General features: G+C 54.7%; 1 protein-coding gene across 5 annotated transcripts in view; it reads right to left on the bottom strand.

The window, feature by feature from the left end:
- tp53bp1 (tumor protein p53 binding protein, 1) overlaps positions 1-23,688 on the bottom strand; it is a 76,456-nt gene that overhangs the window by 42,381 nt on the left and 10,387 nt on the right. For all 5 annotated transcript variants that reach the window (XM_059945957.1, XM_059945958.1, XM_059945959.1 and 2 more), the window contains exons 5-9: positions 23,083-23,162; positions 20,475-20,624; positions 17,822-17,891; positions 14,121-14,305; positions 13,218-13,332 (exon numbers count right to left, since the gene is read on the bottom strand). In XM_059945957.1, coding sequence (XP_059801940.1) covers positions 13,218-13,332; positions 14,121-14,305; positions 17,822-17,891; positions 20,475-20,624; positions 23,083-23,162 — 600 coding nt within the window. The remainder of the gene's footprint in view (positions 1-13,217; positions 13,333-14,120; positions 14,306-17,821; positions 17,892-20,474; positions 20,625-23,082; positions 23,163-23,688) is intronic.

Genomic DNA, 23,688 nt, shown 5'->3' with positions numbered 1-23,688 from the left:
GGTGGGAGGGGGAGGGGGTTAGGTTGGTGGGAGGGGGAGGGGGGAAGGTCAATGGGAAGGGGAAGGTCGGTCGGTGGGGAGGGGGGGTTAGGTCAGTGGGAGGGGGATGGGGTTAGGTTGGTGGGAGGGGGAGGGGGTTAGGTCGGTGGGAGGGGGAGGGGGAAGGTTAGTGGGAGGTGAGGGGGGAAGGTCAATGGGAAGGGGAAGGTCGGTCGGTGGGAGGGGGAGGGGTTAGGTTAGTGGGTAGGTGAGGGGGTTAGGTTGGTGGGAGGGGGAGGGGGAAGGTTAGTGGGAAGGGGAAGGTCAGTCGGTGGGAGGTGAGGGGGAAGGTCAATGGGAAGGGGAAGGTCGGTCGGTGGGAGGGGGAGGGGTTAGGTTAGTGGGTAGGTGAGGGGGTTAGGTCGGTGGGAGGGGGAGGGGGTTAGGTCGGTGGGAGGGGGAGGGGGTTAGGTCGGTGGGAGGGGGAGGGGGTTAGGTTGGTGGGAGGGGGAGGGGGGAAGGTCGGTGGGAGGGGGAGGGGGAAGGTCAATGGGAAGGGGAAGGTCGGTCGGTGGGAGGTGAGGGGGGGAAGGTTGGTGGGGGAGGGGGTTTGGTCGGTGGGAGGGGGAGGGGGGAAGGTCAGTGGGAAGGGGAAGGTCGGTCGGTGGGAGGGGGAGAGGGTTAGGTCGGTGGGTAGGTGAGGGGGGAAGGTCAGTGGGAAGGGGAAGGTCGGTCGGTGGGAGATGAGGGGGGGAAGGTCGGTGGGGGAGGGGGTTAGGTCGGTGGGAGGGGAGGGGGTTAGGTCGGTGGGAGGGGGAGGGGGAAGGTTAGTGGGTAGGTGAGGGGGGAAGGTCGGTGGGAGGGGGAGGGGGTTAGGTCGGTGGGAGGGGGAGGGGGAAGGTTAGTGGGAAGGGGAAGGTCGGTCGGTGGGAGGTGAGGGGGGGTTGGTGGGTAGGTGAGGGGGGAAGGTTAGTGGGAAGGGGAAGGTCGGTCGGTGGGAGGGGGAGGGGTTAGGTTGGTGGGAGGGGGAGGGGGTTAGGTCGGTGGGAGGTGAGGGGGGAAGGTCGGTGGGAGGGGGAGGGGGTTAGGTCGGTGGGAGGGGGAGAGGGTTAGGTCGGTGGGAGGGGGAGAGGGTTAGGTCGGTGGGAGGTGAGGGGGGAAGGTCAGTGGGAAGGGGAAGGTCGGTGGGTGGGAGGGGGACGGGGTTAGGTCGGTGGGAGGGGGAGGGGGTTAGGTCGGTGGGAGGGGGAGGGGGGAAGGTCAGTGGGAAGGGGAAGGTCGGTGGGTGGGAGGGGGACGGGGTTAGGTCGGTGGGAGGGGGAGGGGGTTAGGTCGGTGGGAGGGGGAGGGGGGAAGGTCAGTGGGAAGGGGAAGGTCGGTCGGTGGGAGGGGGAGGGGGTTAGGTCGGTGGGAGGGGGAGGGGGGAAGGTCAGTGGGAAGGGGAAGGTCGGTCGGTGGGAGGGGGAGGGGGTTAGGTCGGTGGGAGGGGGAGGGGGAAGGTTAGTGGGTAGGTGAGGGGGGAAGGTCAGTGGGAGGGGGAGGGGGTTAGGTCGGTGGGAGGGGGAGGGGGAAGGTTAGTGGGTAGGTGAGGGGGGATGGTCAATGGGAAGGGAAAGGTCGGTCGGTGGGAGGTGAGGGGGGAAGGTCAGTGGGAGGGGGAGGGGGTTAGGTCGGTGGGAGGGGGAGGGGGAAGGTTAGTGGGTAGGTGAGGGGGGAAGGTCAATGGGAAGGGAAAGGTCGGTCGGTGGTAGGTGAGGGGGGAAGGTCGGTGGGAAGGGGAAGGGGGTTAGATTGGTGGGAGGGGGAGGGGGTTAGGTTGGTGGGTAGGTGAGGGGGGAAAATCAGTGGGAAGGGGAAGGTCGGTCGGTGGGAGGGGGAGGGGGTTAGGTCGGTGGGAGGGGGAGGGGGAAGGTTAGTGGGTAGGTGAGGGGGGAAGGTCGGTGGGAGGGGGAGGGGGAAGGTTAGTGGGTAGGTGAGGGGGGAAGGTCGGTGGGAGGGGGAGGGGGTTAGGTCGGTGGGAGGGGGAGAGGGTTAGGTCGGTGGGAGGGGGGGTTAGGTCGGTGGGAGGGGGAGGGGGGAAGGTCAGTGGGAAGGGGAAGGTCGGTCGGTGGGAGGGGGAGGGGGTTAGGTCGGTGGGTAGGTGAGGGGGGAAGGTCAGTGGGAAGGGGAAGGTCGGTCGGTGGGAGGGGGAGGGGGTTAGGTCGGTGGGTAGGTGAGGGGGGAAGGTCAGTGGGAAGGGGAGGGGGTTAGGTCGGTGGGAGGGGGAGGGGGAAGGTTAGTGGGTAGGTGAGGGGGGAAGGTCAGTGGGAGGGGGAGGGGGTTAGGTCGGTGGGAGGGGGAGGGGGAAGGTTAGTGGGTAGGTGAGGGGGGAAGGTCAATGGGAAGGGGAAGGTCGGTCGGTGGGAGGTGAGGGGGGAAGGCCGGTGGGAGGTGAGGGGGGAAGGCCGGTGGGAGGTGAGGGGGGAAGGCCGGTGGGAGGGGGAGGGGGTTAGGTTGGTGGGTAGGTGAGGGGGGAAGGTCAGTGGGAAGGGGAAGGTCGGTCGGTGGGAGGGGGAGGGGGTTAGGTTGGTGGGAGGTGAGGGGGGAAGGTCAATGGGAAGGGAAAGGTCGGTCGGTGGGAGGTGAGGGGGGAAGGCCGGTGGGAGGTGAGGGGGGAAGGCCGGTGGGAGGTGAGGGGGGAAGGCCGGTGGGTGGTGAGGGGGTTAGGTTGGTGGGTAGGTGAGGGGGGAAGGTCAGTGGGAAGGGGAAGGTCGGTCGGTGGGAGGTGAGGGGGGAAGGCCGGTGGGAGGTGAGGGGGGAAGGCCGGTGGGAGGGGGAGGGGGTTAGGTTGGTGGGTAGGTGAGGGGGGAAGGTCAGTGGGAAGGGAAAGGTCGGTCGGTGGGAGGTGAGGGGGGAAGGCCGGTGGGAGGTGAGGGGGGAAGGCCGGTGGGAGGGGATGAAGTAAGAAGCCGGGAGGTGATGGGTAGAAAATGTGAAGGGCAGAAGAAGAAGGAATCAAATATGAGAGGACAGTGGGCCAAGTCAGAAATTGAAGGCCGCGGGGAACCAGAGAAAGGCAAAGGTCAGGTGAGGGGGGCAGGGGAGCAAGTGAGGGGGCCACATGAGAAGGGAGTGATTACCAGAAGTTAAATAAATCACTGTTGATATTGGATTCAGCAATCACTTGCTTGCTTGTACTCCTTCCCCTCCCTTTTCATTCCAGCTGCTGCCACCCTCCTATTGAAGAGTCTCAGTTCAAAATGTCGAACATTTATTTCCCTCCACGGATGCTGCCTGACCCATCCAGCATTTTATGTGCTGCTGAAGTGGCCAATCCAATTCCCCTCTTTATCCCAATCATTCCTATTTCCATCAATGTTTAAAAACCACTGCAACCAACCAACCAAAAGGGTAATAAGCAAGACAGCTCTGAGAGAGGGCAGAATGAGGTGACACAAATCCTAGCCACGTAGTGCTGGCTACCGACAACCCTGAGAGCAAATCATCCAGCCCGACACCAGGAAATCAGGATCTACCGTCGCTAACGTGCGACTTTGGACAGTGAAACATTGAAGGGGGTTCTCATTGAAACCTGTGGAAAGGCCGAGATTGAGTGAATGTAGAGAAGATGTTTCCAGTAGTGGGGGAGTACAGGATCAGAGGGCACAGCCTCAGAATAGGACATTCCTTGAGAACAGTAATGAGGAGCAATTTCTTTACCCAGAGGGTGGTGAATGTGTGGAATTCACGGCCACAGATGGCTGCAGAGGCCAAGTCATTGGGTATAAAGCGGAGTTTCATAGGTACTTGATTAGTCAGGGTGTCAAAGGTTACAGGGAGAAGAGGGTTGAGAGGGATATTAAATTAGCCATGATGAAATGGCAGAACAGACTCGTTGGGCCAAGTGGCCTATTTCTGCTCATATGTCCAGTCTGCACTGCCCGACTTTAACTCAACCTCACACAACATGACCGTCAGCAGTTGGCCTCACGCACCTTCCATTGATGCACCCCTGCCCAAATCTAGCACACCTTCCCCCCACACCCTCCCCCGCCGTCCCCCACCATCCCTCCACACCTTCCCCCACCGTCCCTCCTCCACACCTTCCCCCACCGTCCCTCCTCCACACCCTCCCCCACCGTCCCCCCACACCTTCCCCCACCGTCCCTCCTCCACACCCTCCCCCACCGTCCCCCCACACCTTCCCCCACCGTCCCTCCTCCACACCTTCCCCCACCGTCCCTCCTCCACACCTTCTCCCACCGTCCCTCCACACCCTCCCCCCACCATCCCTCTACACCTTCCCCTACCACCCATCCACCCTACCGTCCCCCAACAACCTCCCCCACCGTCCCTCCACCTCACCTGCCCTCACAATCCCTCCACCTCATCATCCCTCCACACCCTCCCCCACCTCTCCATCCCAGCACCCCACCGTCCCTCCACCCCACGGTTTTCTGCACCGAGCCACTGTGCGCGCTTCCTCGTGGCTGCCCTGAAGAGTCAGGTCAGCTAATGTACTGCAGCAAGAATGCATTTCACCTTCGGTAAACCTGCTCCCCACAAAAATTAACCCGCATTCCTGTTTGGAGGGTAACCAGATCAGAGTGCTAATAGGGATTCAGCAGGCTCCCAGCGTGACGCTATTACAGCGCCTGCTGGAAGACAGGGTTTGAATTCCTGTGAGGGGTTTGTCCGTTCTCCCCGTGACCATGTGGGTTTCCTCCTGGTGCTCTGGTTTCCTCCCACATTCCAAAGGTATACATTTAGGGTTAGGTTCAGTGAGCTGTGAACATATTACATTGGTGCAATATTTGTTGGCTGCTCAGCACAATCCTCGCTGATTTGATTTGATGCCAATAACACGTTTCACTCTGTGTTTTGCTACACACATGACAAATGCAGCTCATCTTTCGACCTTTAGTCTTACTGTCGACTGACTGACAAATCCCGAGCAGCATCAACCGTCGTTTCAACACAAAGATGCAGCTGATGCCACAGTCTGGAGGAGCCCACAAAACGGCAGAGGAACTCAGCGAGTCAGGCAGCATCTGTGCAGGAAAGATGTCGGCTGTCCACCCGGAGCCTAGACCCTTCCTCTGGACTGGACTCAAATACACATTTTCAGCCCGAAACGTCGACTATCAGCCATGATCTTACTGAATGGCGGAGCAGGCTCAAAGGGCCGGGGGGGGGGGGGTCTACTCTCGCTCCTGTTTCTTATATTCTTATCCATTTCCCTGACCCACCAAATTGCTCCAGCAAGTTGTCACTTGTGCTCCACGGTTTCACTGCCAAAGTCATTGGGAATTTAAGTCTTTGTCTGGCTCTTCCAAAGTGCCCCAACTGTACAGAAGTCACGGCATCAAACAGAATGACAGCCCCTCTAGGTGAACTAGAATGTACTGACAGACTGTAAGTGTAGGAAACTATTTCACACACATACACCAAACAAAAGGTACTAGTGGATGTGTGAGGGAGGAGTGAAACAAACAGTCACAGGTGTGTTTTCTGTAGCATAAAACTAGGGATCGTAGCAAACCGTGCCAATTTGCAGCCAGTCGGTGTACAATTGGGAATCACCTGGTCAGGTGCAAGGACTTCTCTCAAGTGAATGTCAGAGAGAGTTGTATTCAGAGTGACACACACACACACACACACACAAACAAACAATGCAGGTCTGCAGAATAAACACTCGACGTTTCAAACCGAGACCCTTCATGAGTCCCAGCCTAAACATCAACCCTAATGGCCATTCCTCTCTCCGTGGCACTGAGGCTGTGAAGACAGTCCCCGCTGCTGTGCTCCGTGCCCGCTAATATGATGAACTGATAAGCCAGGCTTCGGGCCTACTCCGGGGTTCGGATCGGAGGATTCGCTGTTGGCTCAGAAAGCTGCCGTTTACATGGTTTGTTTCTCCTTCCTCTGGCGCACTGGGCGTTGGCTGTTTATCTTTATCCATTAATTGGGTTTGTTTGGGTTTGTGTATACCTGTAAGCAAACAAATCTCACAGCTGTATAATTTATACACTCTTTGATGATAAATGCACTCTGAATCCTTCACTCCTCTCCGGAGACGCTGCTTGACCTGCTGAGTTCCTCCAGCATTTCGTGGGTGTTACTTCGTATCCGGTAAAAGGGGGAACGGGAAAGCCTGGTGCGGTCTGACACTTGGCACATTAAATGCACGGACCCCAGCTAGCCCCAAGCAACGCCACCTGCAGCGTTCACCTGCACCCCACACGCCCCGACCTTCGTTTCGGCTGAGCCGCCCGAGATGGTCCCAGAAACCGGCCACGCAGGAAAGTCGGCAGCCTAACCCTGAAACAGTCTGCACTGTATGCAAAACAAACAGGGTACATTATTGTGCAAACTGGTTGGACAGCAACGGAGGTAGGAAATCATCAGGATCTGGGTCATAAAACCAGCTGGCGACAAGACCGCAAAGAACTCTACTTCTTGAGATACCACCGGCTGCCTACAACATGAGGAGTGTTTGACGGCTGTGGGCCTGTACTCACTGGGGACGGGATCTCACTGAAACCTATCGAGTATTGAAAGGCCTGGATAGATTTGATATGGAGAGGATGATTCTAATCTAGGACTAGAGAGCACAGGCACAAGCAGATGAGGAGGAATTTCTTTACAAGACAAAGGAGTAGAAGCAGGCCGATCAGCCCATCGAGTCTGTTCCGCCACTCCACCATGAGCTAAACTGTTCTCCCATCTAGTTCCAATTTCCGGCTTTTTTCCCATATCCCTTGATAGCCTGACTAATTAGATACCTGTCAATCTCCTCCTTAAAAACCCTCAATGATCGGGCCTCCACAGCTGTATGTGGCAACGAATTCCATAAATCCACGACCCTCTGGCTAAAAAATTTCTCCTCATCTCTGTTTTAAATGGGTGCCCTCTAATTCTAAGACTGTGGCCTCTTGTCCTGGACTCACCCACCAAGGGAAACAGCCTTTCCACATCTACTCTGTCCAACCCCTTCAACACTCGAAATGTGGTGAATCTGTGGAATTCATTACCATGGACGGCTGTGGAGGCCAAGTTATTGAGTATATTTAAAGTGGACGTTCTTAATTAGTAAGGGCATCAATAGTTACTGGGTAAAGGCAGGAGAACGAGCAGGATCAGAAGTCAGCCGTAATGGAATGGTGGAGCTGACTCGATATGCCAGATGGCCTAGCTCTGCTCCCGCGTCTTGTAGTCTTCAACTGCTAAACCAGCCAGCGACCTCCATGCTGGGGGCCCACTTCGGTTCTGCCCCAGGCCTCCCACACTCAGATCCAGGAGAACGTGGTGGATTTCTTCTGGGGCAGGAGGACACACGGGGGCGGAGCCGAGGCTCCCGTTCAGTCACCGGGACACTCGCAAACCCTGGTGCTGCCTCTCCACCTCAGAATCCCACAGAGATACCCGTGTGTTCAGCAACCTCCCGCGTGGAGTGACCTGGCAGAAAACATCTTCCCCGCCAGGCCAACACCTCCCGCGTGGAGTGACCTGGGAGAAAACATCTTCCCCGCCGGGCCAACATCTCTCGCGTGGCGTGACCTGGCAGAAAACATCTTCCCCGCCGGGCCAACACCTCCCGCGTGGCGTGACCTGGCAGAAAACATCTTCCCCGCCGGGCCAACACCTCCCGCGTGGCGTGACCTGACAGAAAACATCTTCCCCGCCGGGCCAACACCTCCCGCGTGGCGTGACCTGGCAGAAAACATCTTCCCCGCCGGGCCAACACCTCCCGCGTGGCGTGACCTGACAGAAAACATCTTCCCCGCCGGGCCAACACCTCCCGCGTGGAGTGACCTGGGAGAAAACATCTTCCCCGCCGGGCCAACACATCCCGGGCGGCGTGACCTGGCAGAAAACATCTTCCCCGCCGGGCCAACACCTCCCGCGTGGCGTGACCTGGGAGAAAACATCTTCCCCGCCGGGCCAACATCTCTCGCGTGGCGTGACCTGGGAGAAAACATCTTCCCCGCCGGGCCAACACCTCCCGCGTGGCGTGACCTGGCAGAAAACATCTTCCCCGCCGGGCCAACACCTCCCGCGTGGCGTGACCTGGCAGAAAACATCTTCCCCGCCGGGCCAACACCTCCCGCGTGGCGTGACCTGGCAGAAAACATCTTCCCCGCCGGGCCAACACCTCCCGCGTGGCGTGACCTGGGAGAAAACATCTTCCCCGCCGGGCCAACACCTCCCGCGTGGCGTGACCTGACAGAAAACATCTTCCCCGCCGGGCCAACACCTCCCGCGTGGCGTGACCTGACAGAAAACATCTTCCCCGCCGGGCCAACACCTCCCGCGTGGCGTGACCTGGGAGAAAACATCTTCCCCGCCGGGCCAACACCTCCCGCGTGGCGTGACCTGGCAGAAAACATCTTCCCCGCCGGGCCAACACCTCCCGGGCGGCGTGACCTGGGAGAAAACATCTTCCCCGCCGGGCCAACACCTCCCGCGTGGCGTGACCTGTCAGAAAACATCTTCCCCGCCAGGCCAACACCTCCCGCGTGGCGTGACCTGGGAGAAAACATCTTCCCCGCCGGGCCAACACCTCCCGCGTGGCGTGACCTGTCAGAAAACATCTTCCCCGCCGGGCCAACACCTCCCGCGTGGCGTGACCTGACAGAAAACATCTTCCCCGCCGGGCCAACATCTCCCGGGCGGCGTGACCTGACAGAAAACATCTTCCCCGCCGGGCCAACACCTCCCGCGTGGCGTGACCTGTCAGAAAACATCTTCCCCGCCGGGCCAACACCTCCCGCGTGGCGTGACCTGGGAGAAAACATCTTCCCCGCCGGGCCAACACCTCCCGGGCGGCGTGACCTGACAGAAAACATCTTCCCCGCCGGGCCAACACCTCCCGCGTGGAGTGACCTGACAGAAAACATCTTCCCCGCCGGGCCAACACCTCCCGCGTGGCGTGACCTGGCAGAAAACATCTTCCCCGCCGGGCCAACACCTCCCGCGTGGCGTGACCTGACAGAAAACATCTTCCCCGCCGGGCCAACACCTCCCGCGTGGCGTGACCTGGCAGAAAACATCTTCCCCGCCGGGCCAACACCTCCCGCGTGGCGTGACCTGGCAGAAAACATCTTCCCCGCCGGGCCAACACCTCCCGCGTGGCGTGACCTGGCAGAAAACATCTTCCCCGCCGGGCCAACACCTCCCGCGTGGCGTGACCTGGCAGAAAACATCTTCCCCGCCGGGCCAACACCTCCCGGGCGGCGTGACCTGGGAGAAAACATCTTCCCCGCCGGGCCAACACCTCCCGCGTGGCGTGACCTGGCAGAAAACATCTTCCCCGCCGGGCCAACACCTCCCGGGCGGCGTGACCTGGGAGAAAACATCTTCCCCGCCGGGCCAACACCTCCCGCGTGGCGTGACCTGTCAGAAAACATCTTCCCCGCCAGGCCAACACCTCCCGCGTGGCGTGACCTGGGAGAAAACATCTTCCCCGCCGGGCCAACACCTCCCGCGTGGCGTGACCTGTCAGAAAACATCTTCCCCGCCGGGCCAACACCTCCCGCGTGGCGTGACCTGACAGAAAACATCTTCCCCGCCGGGCCAACATCTCCCGGGCGGCGTGACCTGACAGAAAACATCTTCCCCGCCGGGCCAACACCTCCCGCGTGGCGTGACCTGTCAGAAAACATCTTCCCCGCCGGGCCAACACCTCCCGCGTGGCGTGACCTGGGAGAAAACATCTTCCCCGCCGGGCCAACACCTCCCGGGCGGCGTGACCTGACAGAAAACATCTTCCCCGCCGGGCCAACACCTCCCGCGTGGAGTGACCTGACAGAAAACATCTTCCCCGCCGGGCCAACACCTCCCGCGTGGCGTGACCTGGCAGAAAACATCTTCCCCGCCGGGCCAACACCTCCCGCGTGGCGTGACCTGACAGAAAACATCTTCCCCGCCGGGCCAACACCTCCCGCGTGGCGTGACCTGGCAGAAAACATCTTCCCCGCCGGGCCAACACCTCCCGCGTGGCGTGACCTGGCAGAAAACATCTTCCCCGCCGGGCCAACACCTCCCGCGTGGCGTGACCTGGCAGAAAACATCTTCCCCGCCGGGCCAACACCTCCCGCGTGGCGTGACCTGGCAGAAAACATCTTCCCCGCCGGGCCAACACCTCCCGGGCGGCGTGACCTGGGAGAAAACATCTTCCCCGCCGGGCCAACACCTCCCGCGTGGCGTGACCTGGGAGAAAACATCTTCCCCGCCGGGCCAACACCTCCCGCGTGGAGTGACCTGGGAGAAAACATCTTCCCCGCCGGGCCAACACCTCCCGCGTGGCGCACAGCTCCCAGTGAGCTGCTCATCATTTCACTGGGACCTTCTCAGAGCCAGAACAAAGTCAAAATAAAACTTCTTATCAAAGTCCGTATACGTAACCATGTCCGACCTTGAGATTCATTTCCTTGCAGGCATTTACAGGAAAACAAAGAATTTATGAAAAACTATGCATAAATGGAGACGAGCAAACAACCAATGCGGTAAAGGTGGCGAATTGTGCAAATATAAAAGCTGAGAACATGAAGAGTCATTGAGAGTCAGTCAGAAGGTTGTAGGAACGGTTCAGCATTGAGCTGAGTGAAGTTCAGGAGCCGGATGAGGGCGGAGCTTCGGACGATGGTGCCTCACGGCGACTCCTTAGCTTGCATCTTCGGAAACGGCTCTCTCCCTATCTTTAATATTTCTTGTTTTCCCTTTCAGGGTTCTTTTGAAGACCCTGGCCCGGAGTTACACGCTGACTTCGGTTCTTTGCAGGAATGGGACCTGCTCTCGGAGCCTTACGACCGGCCGCTTTTCAATGTGCCAAGGACGCGGCCTGGTAGACGAGCGCACCTTCAGGGTGCCAGATTTTCGTGGCTCCAGGTCAGTGTCGCCGCCTGGGACACAGAAGGTCGAAAGCAGTGAGCTGGCTGCGTGTCCAGAGACCCAAGTTCTTTAGGCACTTAACTCAGAAAAAGCAACACAACAGACTCTTAGCGGCATGAATCAGCGAGTTGTTTTGTTCCGCCTCCCCTCTCACTGTGAAACGGGAACACCTCTTCTTCCCTTATTGGAGGGGGAGAGGGGGAGAGAGAGCACGCGCGCCTCGGTGAATGAGTAGTCTTTGGGGTAACCGCAAGTCTGTGTCTTCGCTGATGCTTTGCTGCGCGCTCCAGTGCTCGGGGGAGGGCGCAGATGCTGTTTTGCTGGTGGGGGAGGGGGATCATCGCTTCACTGCTGCTTGTGCGGGGGCTTTGGGGTTCTAACATTTAACTGTCATTGATTCCTTTGGGCACTCCTCTGTTTTCATGGATGTTTGCAGTGAAAAAGAATTTCAGGATGTGTATTGTATACGTTTCTCTGAGATTAAACGTACCCAATGAAACCTATTGAAGGCTGTCGTGTAACAACGGCTCCTGAACCTGACCAAAACAGTGAGGAGAGAGCGGGGCCTGGACGGTTGGGGTTTTGATTTCCGGCGGCAGAGCTCGATGGTCTGCAATGGAACTCCGGTCAGAGAGTGACCTTGCCTGGGGAGGGAGATACTCATCTTGCAGGGTGACCGGATAGATCCAGTGGTGAAGGAGCAGTCACCACACACCACTGTCCCAGCGTAAGCATTGCTGAGTTGGCTCACGAACGCAGGGCCATCCTGCCCCCAGCTCAGCCAGCATTGCACAGGGGCCCCGGCCCTGATACGTCAGAGCTGATCATGCACCGTGCTCCAGCAATGCCCTGCACACCACAATGAGCAGTTTCCTACACGGACAATTGAGGCTTCTGCCAAAGCTGACTGTCTGCCCCCTTCCCTGGAGGCGCCTGTGTCCGGGTGTCCTTGGAGAGACAGCACACACCTCAAGGATCGGACCGCATCCTGGATGGACAAGCATCCAGACTTTCCCGACCGCTGGCTGACACCCAGATGATCGCATAGTCCAGAAAGCAAGGCCAAAGGTTGAAATTCCAGACCTGATGGATAAGGCATTGCTCTAGTGATCTGAAGGTCACTGGTTCGAGCCTCAGATGAGGCAGCATGTTGTGTCCTTGAGCAAGGCAGTTAACCACACATTGCTCTGTAACGACACCGGTGCCAAGCTGCTTGGGTCCTAGTGCCCTTCCCTTGGACAACATCGGTGGCATGGAGAGGGGAAGGCCTGCAGCTTGGGCAACTGCCAGTCTCCCATACAACCCTGCCCAGGCCTGCGCCCTGGAAAGCTCCCAAGGTGCAAATCCATGGTCTCACGAGACTAACGGATGCCTACAAGGTGAGTCTGGAGGGTAGGGAGGGGCAGGGGTAGGTCAAAGACTACCTGTAGGTTAGAGGCCAGATGACAGCAGGTACGAGTCCAAGCCAGGGACCAGAGGTTGGAGTCTGAGAGTCTGGGACCAAAGACTGCAGGCCCGGAGGTTGTCTGTTAGAAGCTTGTTGGTGTGTGTCATGGGAAAGGGGCTTGTGTTTTTGTGTTGTTTCTGTTGCTTGCGTTTTTCTGCCTAACACAGTGGGCACACTACGTTTGCGCGGAAACATGTCGCGGAATGTGCAGTATCTGCCTCCACCACCATCGCCAGCAGCCCATTCCACGCACTCACCACTCTCTGCGTAAAAAACTTATTCCTGACATCTCCTCTGTACCGACTCCCCAGCATCTTAAACCTGTGTCCTCTCAGGCTAGCCATTTCAGCCCTGGGGATAAGCCTCTGATTATCCACACCATCAATGCCTCTCTTCATCTTACACACCTCTATCAGGTCACCTCTCATCCTCCGCCACTCCAAGGAGAAAAGGCCGAGTTCACTCAACCTGTTTTCATGAGGCATGCTCCCCAATCCAGGCAACATCTTGCAAATCTCCTCTGCACCCTTTCTATGGCTTCCGCATCCTTCCTGTAGTGAGGTGACCAGAAGTGGGGTCATATTGAAATGCATCGTTTCTGTCGGCAACCACAGTCTGAGGCTGCGCTGGGGGCAGCCCGCAAGTGTAGCATGAACACAGCATGTCCACAACTCAGCGACCCGGAACCAAGCTGCTGGTCTTTGCAGACTGGAGCACCCTGGGAAGATCCACACGGCCATGGGAAACTCACAAACTCCTTACACTGGCGGGAATTGAACTGGCGCCGCGTGACACCCAGGCTGTCAGTGTCAGATTTGAAAACAAGAGGAGAAAGATTCAGCCGGAGGCACTGTGGGACAAACCTACCAGACGTGGCGGGTTCACAGTGTGTGTCCAACTGGTACACCACCTCACTTACTCTGAGAGGCTCTCCTGTGCCAGCGTCTGGTGCCCAGAGAGGTGGAGAACCTGGAGGCGGTCAACTCCAACAGCCAAGACACACTGCTTTCCCACGGGTGCTTCTGCGCTGGGACCTGAGAGCAAGCAAGACAGGGAGAGCTTGAGAGACGGGTCGGTATCTGCCAGGGCTGTAAGCCTGAGGGAACCCGAGCAGATGAACAAAATCACGGTTTGTCTCATATCCTGGTTCAAGTAGAATCCCCATAGGGAAGAGAGCCTTGCACTAACCCCCAAATCCCTCACAAACCCAAGAGATTCTGCAGATGCTGGAAATCCAGATTACAACACACAAAATGGTGGAGGAACTCAGCAGGTCAGGTGGCAGCGACAGAGAGGGAAAACAGCCCTTTGGAATGAAGGGTCTCAGCCTAAAACACCAAGTGTTCATTTCTCTCCAAAGATGCTTCCTGAGCTGGTGAGTTCCTCCAGCAGCTTGTTTATGTTTATCCCAAATCACTCAACTGTTGTCGTGGCTCATTCGTTCCCAAACAGGCCCTTCAGCCCATTATGTCTGCTGGTGTTCCTGGTTCCCTGCAAGCCTCCTCCACCATTTTCCCCATCACCATCTCCTTCTATTCCTCTCTTTATCCAGCTTCCCCTTAACACCCATGTTCCCTTACCATTCCCTATGGGAATCAGCTGCACATTCCCATCAATCTCCAAAGAAGGAAGTTTCTCCAAAATTCCCAAATGGATGTACAGGAGCTAGCCTCAAGTGGACAGCCCCCTATTCATCTCCCACCCAGAAGTGGGAGCACCTGTTCCTTGCCCACCCCATGAGTCCAGACTAGAGACCACTGGGTTAGATCGACAGAGGGGTCTGAATTCCGGAGCTACCCACTCCGCCTGGAGGAAAACTCACCCGGTTGAGTCGTCACAAGCACGTCCTCTTGTGTGGAGACGATCTGGAGATTTTCAGGATCAGGGTGAGGGGCACTCTTCTCGACTGGGAGTCCACGAGGCACCACAAACTGGACTACCACCTCCTTCCCAGCTCCCAGCTTCTCCTGCCACAGGGGGGCGGGGACACTGGATGTGACCTCCGACCTGCAAAGTATCATGAGTTAAGACTGGGTCACCGGCAAGGTCAGAGGTTAGTACACTCCCACAGCTGATAAAATTATGGCAGCGTTATGGTCTAATGTAAACACCAACATTGATGGGCTTGGTAGACAGAGTCATTGAGCACTAGCGCACAACAGGCCCTTCTGCCCATCTAGTCCGTGTCGAACTGTTATTCTGTCTTGTTCCATTGACCTGTAGCTGGACCACAACCCTCCATACCTCTCCCACCCAAACATGCAAATTTCTCTTAAATATCACAATTGAATCCACATCCACCACTTCCGCTGGCAGTTCCAGACTCCACTTCCACTTCCAGACTCGCACCACCCTCTGAATGACAGTTAAGTTAAATTGTCATTCAACCATACACCTGAATACAGCCAAACAAAACGGTGTTACTCCAGGCCAATTGCAAAAAAACCCCAGTACCAACAGTTAGACACGGCACATAAAATACCTTAAGACATAGTAACAGTTAGGCCATTCAGCCCATCGAGTCTGCTCTGCCATTCCATCATGGCTGATTTGTTTTCCCTCTCAATCCCATTCCCCTGCCTTCTCCCTGTAGCATCCGACACCCTGATTAATCAAAAACTTACCGACCTCTGCCCAAAATATACCCAACAACTTGGCCTCCACATCTGTCTTTGGCAATGAATTCCACAGGTGCACCACCCTCTGGTTAAAGAAACTTCTCCTCATCTCTGTTCTGAATGGATGTTCCTCAGTTCTGAGGCTGTGCCCTCTGGTCCTGGACTCTCCCACTATAGGAAACATCCTCTCCACCTCCACTCTATCTGCGCCCTCTGGTCCTGGACTCTCCCACTATAGGAAACATCCTCTCCACCTCCACTCTATCTGTGCCCTCTGGTCCTAGACTCTCCCACCACAGGAAACATCCTCTCCACATCCACTCTATCTGTGCCCTCTGGTCCTAGACTCTCCCACCACAGGAAACATCCTCTCCACAACCACTCTATCTGTGTCCTCGGGTCCTGGACTCTCCCACCACAGGAAACATCCTCTCCACATCCGCTCTATCTGTGTCCTCGGGTCCTGGACTCTCCCACTATAGGAAACATCCTCTCCACATCCACTCTATCTGTGTCCTCGGGTCCTAGACTCTCCCACCACAGGAAACATCCTCTCTACATCCACTCTATCTAGGCCTTTCAATATTCGGCAGGTTTCAATGACATTCCCCCCGCCTCATTCTTCTAAACTCCAGCAAGTACAGGCCCAGAGGCATCAAATGCTTCCTCAGACGTTAACCCTTTCATTCCTGAAATCACTCTTGTGAACCTCCCCTGGACCATTTCTAACGCCAGCACATCCTTTCTTGGATAAGGAGCAAAAAACTGAGGACAATACTCCAAGTTCAGTCTAACCAAAGCCCTATAAAGCCTCGGTATTACATCCTTGCTCTTGTACTCTAATCCTCTCAAGATGAATGGTAACATCTTCCTCACCACCGACTCAACCTGCAAGTTAACCTTTAAGGAACTCTGTACAAGGACTTCCATGTCCCTTTGCAGCTCCGATTTAGAAAATAGTTCATGCCTTTATTCCTTCTACCAAAGCGTATGGCCGTACATTTCTCTACACTATGCCCCACCTGCCACTTGTTTGCCCCTTCTCCTGACCTGACTCCCTCTACACACTCACTGCTCCCTCGACAATACCTGCCCCTCCACAGGTGCTGCTGCGCTGCAGGAAGAGCAGATGCCCGACTTGTGCACAGCGAGACCCCACACACGGCCATGAGGTTAGTGTGCCTCGGCGAGGCGGCTGGAGGCCACCGGTCATTATAAATCGCCCCGCGAACAGGTTAGGGTTCAATTAGGATTGTCGGGGGCTGCTGGGCGGTTGGGCTCAAACGGGCAAGCGGGCCGATTCTGTGCTGTATCTCTAAATAATGTTTAACAATACAGGCATTGTGCAGTACAAGTTAAAGTAAACGGAGCCCAGCGCCCTACACTAACTTGGTCCACACTTTGCCCACCTCAGGAAAACAGCCGATATAATCCGGGATGCCTTCTGCCCCAGTCATTACCTTCCTTCCTCCTCGCTTCAGACAGAAAATACAAAATCCTCTTACCACCAGGCTCAGACAGCTTCTGTCCCACTGTTATAAAGCTCTTCAACGTTCCTCTTAACCCCTCAACAGGCCTGACTTCAGTTGTCTCCCTGCCCGGCACTTTCTCAGTAACTGTGTTCTGCAGTGTCCCTTTCCTCAGTGCTACCTACTGGGGTAACGCAGCGGTCTGTCTAACTCCATTGCAGCACCAGCAGCCCGGGTTCTATTCCCGCCACCCCCTGTAAGGAGTTAATACGTTCTCCCCCTGACCACGTGGGTTTGCTCCAGGAGCTCCAGTTTCCTCCCATGTGCCAAAGTCGTACGGATTGGTCAGTCAGTTGGTCACATGGGTGTAATTGGGTGGCACAGGCTTGTTGGGCCGAAAGGACCTGTTACCGTGCTGAATCTAAACCTCCATGTGCGACCAAGCAAAAGCTTCTCACTGTATCGGGGTACGCGTGACAACAGTAAAACAGTTGCCGATTCGGCCCTTCTTGTCTGAACAATCCCATTTCTCCACTTGCATTATCGTAACCTGTTCTCATCCCCCCCCGTCCCACCCCACTCGATTCTCCCACCACGAAACAATGCTTAGTGAGGACCATACGACAAAGGAACAGGATTAGGCCATTCAGCCCATCCCAAGTCTGCTCCAACATTAGATCATGGCTGATTTACCTTCCCTCTCAACCCCATCCTCCAGCCTTCACCCCTTAACTTTTGATATCTTTACTTATCAAAAACCTATGAATCTTTGCCTTAAATATACCTAATGACTTGCCTCCACAGCTGTCTGAGGCAATGAATTCCAGATTCACTACTCTCCGACAATAGAAACTCCCCCTCCTCTCTGTTCTAAAGAGATGCCCTTCCTTCCTGACACTGTGGCCTCTGGAACAACACTCTCCCATTACTGGAGACATCCTCTCAACCTCCACTCTACTCAGACCTCTCAATGAGATCATCCTTCATTCTTCTGAACTCCAGCGAGTACAGGCCCAGAGCCATCAAACACTCCTCCTACGTTAACCCTTTCATTCCCAGAATCATTCCTGTGAACCTCCTCTGGACCCTCTCCAATCCCAGCATATCATTTCCCAGACATGGGGCCGCAAATCGCTGACAGTACTCTGTCGTGGTCTGACCAATGCCCTTATAAAGCCTCAGCATTACATCCTTTCTTTCGTATTCTAGAAATGAATGCTAACACTGCTTTTGCTTTCCTTGCGAACTCCACAGACAGCGCCTGAGGCCAGGATCAAACTTCACTCCCTGGAGCTGAAATCCACCTTCCTGCACCCATTCCAGTAGCCTCACGCTCTTCCTGCAGTGCGATCAGAACCTGCTGCTGAGAGGAACGAACGTGCCCATGCTTTCTCAGTGCACTCGCACAGCTTCTCTCACCCCATCAACCTACCTACCTCTCAGGGGTTTGTCCAGCCACGGGCCCGGCTACCACCGGGAGATGGGAGGCAGCTCCAGTGTCGTCAACTGAAAGGAAGCAGAAGAGAGCAGCGTTAAAGGCCTGGCTACCCCTGAGTGTTGGTGGTGGGACCCTGCCCTGACCTAGGGTATGTAGGCACAGCAGCCTCTTTCAGCTTAAAGCGGCCAACGGCAGGCAAGCGGCTGGCGAAATGCTTCAGAGCACCAACAACTGGGGTTCAATTCTCGTCGCCACCTGTAAAGATTTTGGGGATGATACAGAGACAGATCGATGGGCAGGTACTGCTGAGGAAGCACAGTGTCTGCAGAAGGACTTGGACAGATTAGGAGAATGGGAAAAGTAGAAGCAGATGGAGTAATGTAGGGAAGTTTAGGGAATAGAAGTGCAGATGCTTTTCTAAACAGGGAGCAAATTCAGAAACTGGAGGTACAAGACACATGGGAGCCCCAGCACGAGATTCCTTGGAGGTTATTTGAAGGCTGACTCAGTAGGAAGGTAGGCAAATGACGTAGGGAAAGTGGAGTTATGATGGTGTGACTCCTTCATGCTTACTTACAAAGAACAGCATATTTTCTACCTTTGCTGTCTCTCCTTTTCCCTTTTGGGGTGGATGGGCTCTGCTGAGGACCCAGACTTTAGTTTTTTTGTGGTGGGACCTGCTCCTAGGGACTCACCGTCTGCTGCTTTTCAATATTCCAAGGACGTGGCCTAGACGACAAGTGCCTTTCGGGTTTCCAAGATTTCGTGGCCCTGTGGACGGGCTGATTCTAAGCCGGTGCCACCGACTGAAGCGTTGCGAGAGAGAACAGCGCATCGGCTGTCGGAGGCTCTGTACTCGGCGAGTCACGCTCTCTCTCTCGTTGGCGGGTGAGATCGTCGCCGATTCTCCGGGCAGAGAACTCGGAGGAAAAAAAAGCGGCGCGGCAAATTTTCAACACTGTAAATCAGCGAGTCGCTTTGTTATGACTCCCCTCTCGCTGCAAAAGGGGACCTTTCTCCCCCTTTAGGGCATGTCAGGTGAATGAGTAGTTTCTGTTGTACTGCAGTTTTTGTCTTTACTGGGGGCTTTGCTGGGTGGGGTGGGGGCATCGTTGTTTTGCTACTGCTTATGTGTGGGGGAGGGGTAAGGGGTCTTTGGGGGTTCTAACATTTTAACTGTCCTTCTTTGGGGCAATCTTTTTTCATGGACGTCTGTGAAGAACAAGAAATTCAGGATATGTGTTGCATACATTTCTCTGACATTAAATGGAACTATTTGCAATGTTGGCATTTGTTATGAGAGGACTGGAATACAAAAGCAAGGACATAATGCTCAGACTTTATAAGACACTGGTCAGACTGCATTTGGAATATCGTGGGTCTGGGTCTCACATTTAAGAGAGGATTACATAGACTTTTATGTATATTTCTATCTTCTCTTCTTAAGCGAATATGTTTTTTTTCTAATTATCCATTATCATCCATCAGCTTTTTTCTTTGGTAGTTGGTAGGGGGGGTTGACTTTTTTATATAAAAAAAATTCTTTTATGATGTATGACCTATCTTTAAATTTTTGATTACAGAGTGGTATACCTTTATGTGTTATGCTGTAACATTTTGATCAATTTTATTACAATATACGAATGTACACAATTTATGTTGAGATGTATCTATGTGTTGCATTCTGTAAATCTTGTTTTCTCTTCTGAATAAAAATATTGTAAAAAGAAAGAAAGAAAGAGAGGATGTGCCGGAGATGGTCCCAGGAACGAAAGGGTATGAGGTGCAGTTGACAGCTCTGGGTCTTACTCACTGGAGTTTAGAAGAAGGTGGGGGAGGGATCTCATTCACAACTACCAAATATTGAAGTGCAACACACACACAAAATGCTGGAAGAACTCACCAGCTCGGGCAGCATTTACGGAACAGAGTAAGGAGTCGATGTTTTGGGCTGAGAGCCTTCTCAAGACTCAGCCTGAAATATCGACCGTTTACTCTCCCCTACTGAAGAGTCTAACAGGAGCGGAGAGAGAATATAGAACCAGAGGGCAAAGACCCAACTATCCAACCAGTGGGCTACATCTGAGCTGACAAAGGGACTGGAGTCAACTGGCAGCAGAAAGACCAATCACTGCTCTGCCCTCGAAACCAGGTGGCGCTCCCTCGAGACATAACTTCCCTCGAGTATGCAAGGCAGCTCACCCTCAGCGTGCAAGCAAAGTGTCACCGAGTAAATCTGTGATCAGACTCCCATAACTTATGAAGACCTGCGCTAACAGGAAAATCTGCTGGAGGAACTCAGCAGGTCGAACAGCATCCGTGGAAGGGTGGGGTGGGGAAGGAACTGCTGACGTTTCGGACAAAAGGTTGCATCAAGACTGGGTGAGGAGAGGAGGGGAGGCCAGTAAACGATGAGATGGGGTGAGACGGGAGCCAAAGGCAATTGGTGGATTGAGGAGAGTTGGAAGATAAAAGGGAGAGTGGAGGAGGAGGGAGGGGAGATGGAGGGAGACAAAGGGTAAAACGAGAAGCGAGGTGGAGGCACGGGAAGGTGGGGGATGAAACAAAAAAGACAGCAAAAGCCATTAAAAAAGACCAAAAGGTTTGATCATCCAAGTAAACCCAGGATCATTGAGTCAGCCTCATCTTACCAGGTCCTGGCTCCTTCCTGGGAGAGTCCGAGTCTACGTTCACCTCCTCCGGCACAGGCTCGTGTCCGCCTCCCTCGGTGGTACTGGCTTCGGGATCGATCTCCTGACTCTCAGACAATTCCAGCAGACCCAGGCCAGCCTGAGAAGACTCTGAACAGAAGACAGCATGGCTCATCACAGACCAGGAAAGTCGAACGTTTCATCCAAACACCCTGAGAAGGCTTGAGTTCCACATCTGCGGCTTTGGCCAAGCCAGCGTATATTGCCCCTCCCTCACCCAACCCCCCCCCCTCCCCCAGAAGAGCTGGTAGTAAAGTCCTGCCTTGAAGCTGATTGAGTTTGAGGCGAGTGACTCTCCTCTCATTCTGACCAATTTTTACAGGAGCACCAGAGAGCGCCCTGACCAGCCGCATCAACATCTGGTACAGGAATTGCAGGGCGTCTGAGAGGATCTTCCAACCATCAGAGATATTCATCAGGAGCCCTGCGGATGCAGGGTCCTTAGCTTTGTCAATGATCCTTCCCGCCCGCCAAGAATCTGACTCCCTACCATCAAGCAGGACATAGCGTAGCATGAAGTTAGAATGCGAGACAGCTTCTTCCCAAGGCTGGAAGACCACACAGAACCACCTGCCGCCACCCAGGTCTCGTCACACAGCAGTAAGCTGTCTAATTTTCAACTTACTTTGTAAATGCACCTTATTATTTGTTAATCTTAATATGTGTTACGTGTGTGCTATGTTGTGCACCCTGGTCCGGAGGAACTTTGTTTCGTTTGGCACCTTTTTCTGGAGGGCGTCATCTCACATGGTGGTGTGCATGTGTAGGATGAAAGACAATAAAGTGACTTTGAACTTGAACCTGCTTGAATGCGTGCACAGAAGACTTACACGCACATTGCCGGGATTTGAGGGCCCGAGTTAGAACAAAAGGCTGAATAGGTTAGGACTTTATTCCTTGGAATGCAGGAGAATGAGGGAATGTGTTACAGAAGTAGACAAAATGATGAGCTGTGTAGATAGGGTGAACGCATGCAGACATTCCCTCAGATCAGGTGAGATTAGAACTAGAGGCTATAGGTTTAGAGCGGAAGCTGGGGGAAGCGAGGGAGAGGGGTTGCGTGGGCAGTATGTGCATTCAATAGATAAGACAGTTAGATTTAGTCCGGGTGAGGGTCACGTATTCTGCCACAGTTCCAATAATGTCAGGCACCCATTCTGACAGCACCCTCACTGTCAGTAACTGCAACAGCGCCAGCACTTCCCGTCACCCAGCCCACTACTGACGACCAGGACGTCCCCTGACGCGCAGAAAGAGCACTCTGCTATGAGTGCTGTAAGTCCAGAACGAGGGGTCACAGTTTAAGGATAAAGGGGAAGCCTTTTAGGACCGAGATGAGGAAAAACTTCTTCACACAGAGAGTGGTGAATCTGTGGAATTCTCTGCCACAGGAGACAGTTGAGGCCGGTTCATTGGCTATATTTAAGAGGAAGTTAGATATGGCCCTTGTGACTAAAGGGATCAGGGGGTATGGAGGGAGAGCAGGTGCAGGGTTCTGAGTTGGATGATCAGCCATGATCATACTGAATGGCAGTGCAGGCTCGAAGGGCCGAATGGCCTACTCCTGCACCTACTTTCTATGTTTCTATGAGACCCCAATTTCAACAACACAGCCAGTAGGGACAGCAAAGAAAATCCCTGTCTTTGAGCAACACGTAGATCTAGTAAATTATTCCATGTTGTTCGCCAACATTGCTGCATGGGTTAAACGGTAGGGGGAGGTAGAAGCTTTGTTTCCCTATGGATACTCCAATTGTCTCCCGCATCCCAACGATGTGCTGGTTAACTGGTCACTGTGAACAGCGCCTTACCAGGCAGGTGAGTGGTAGAGTCTACATGGAGTCAATGAGAATTGAAAAGGCAATGTAATGCAGGGTAATGGATGGCTGATGGTCAGTGGGGACTCGATGGGCCGAAAGTATGCAGTTTGTCCCTATGGCAGAGAAGTGGGACCAACGAGCGAGGGTGGCACTTGAGCGACGTGGTTCGTGTAACACTATTACGGTGCCAGTCAACAGTGTACGATTCTCACCGCTATCTGTACAGAGTCCATGACTGCCTGTGTTTCCTCCCACAGTCCGAAGCTGGACGGGTTAGGGTTAATATGCTGTGGACATGTTATATCGATGCCGGAATTCTGGAGACCCTTCCAGCACATCCTCAAACTGTTCGGTCAGTGACACACACAGCACATATCACAAGGTTTTCATGTCCAAGTGACAAGTGAAGCTGATCTTTAATGGGTGGTTAATGGTCAGTATGGGCTCGATAGGCCAAAGGGCCTGATCTGTGCTGTATGTATTTATGGCAGAGGCTGGGTGGGAAGTTAAAGAAGGTCACCTCGTGGGATGACTGGGCACAATATCCACGTAACCTCAGGGACTGACGCAGCTCCCCGATCATTTCCACACACCACTGGGCAGAATATCCACGTAACCTCAGGGACTGACACAGCTCCCCGATCATTTCCACACACCACTGGGCACAATATCCACGTAACCTCAGGGACTGACGCAGCTCCCCGATCATTTCCACACACCACATTTACCTTCAGCAATGACAGAGTTGGTCGTGAGATCTGTGACGTCACCTTTTCCCTCATGTGGGTTTCTGCAGGTGTCCAGGGTGCTGATAAAACAAGAGGTAGGACAAACGATGAGGTCCACATCACCCAACTCTCACAAGGCTTCAGAAGGCATTGGACAATCTCACTTCAAGTATTCTGAGCAGGTTTGGGCCCCAAATCTAAGGAACGATGTTATGGTATTGGGGAGGGTCCAGAGGAGGTTTGTGGCAATGACATGGTTAACGTACGAGAAGCTTTTGATCACTCTGGGCCCATGGTCGCTGGAGTTTAGAAGAACGGGGGGGGGGGGGGGGGGGGTTCTCATTGAATCCTATCGAGTATTGAAAGGCCTGGGGAGAGTGGATGTGAAGAGGACATTTCCAGTAGTGGGGGAGTCTCAGGCTAGAGGGCACAGCCTCAGAATACAAAGACATTTCCTTAGAAGGGAATTGAAGAGGGCGATGAACTTGTGGAATTTATTGTCGCAAATGGCTGTGGAGGCCAAGTCGATGGGTATATTTAAAGAAGATGACAGATTCTTGGTCTGTAAGGGGGTCAAGCATTATAGGGAGAAGGCAGGAGGATGGT

The sequence above is a fragment of the Hypanus sabinus genome, chromosome 21 (genome assembly GCF_030144855.1).
Source record: "Hypanus sabinus isolate sHypSab1 chromosome 21, sHypSab1.hap1, whole genome shotgun sequence".
In the NCBI taxonomy this organism is placed as follows: Eukaryota; Metazoa; Chordata; class Chondrichthyes; order Myliobatiformes; family Dasyatidae; genus Hypanus; species Hypanus sabinus.
Note: the sequence above shows the minus strand (reverse complement) of the source record. Positions and strands in the feature narration are given on the sequence as shown.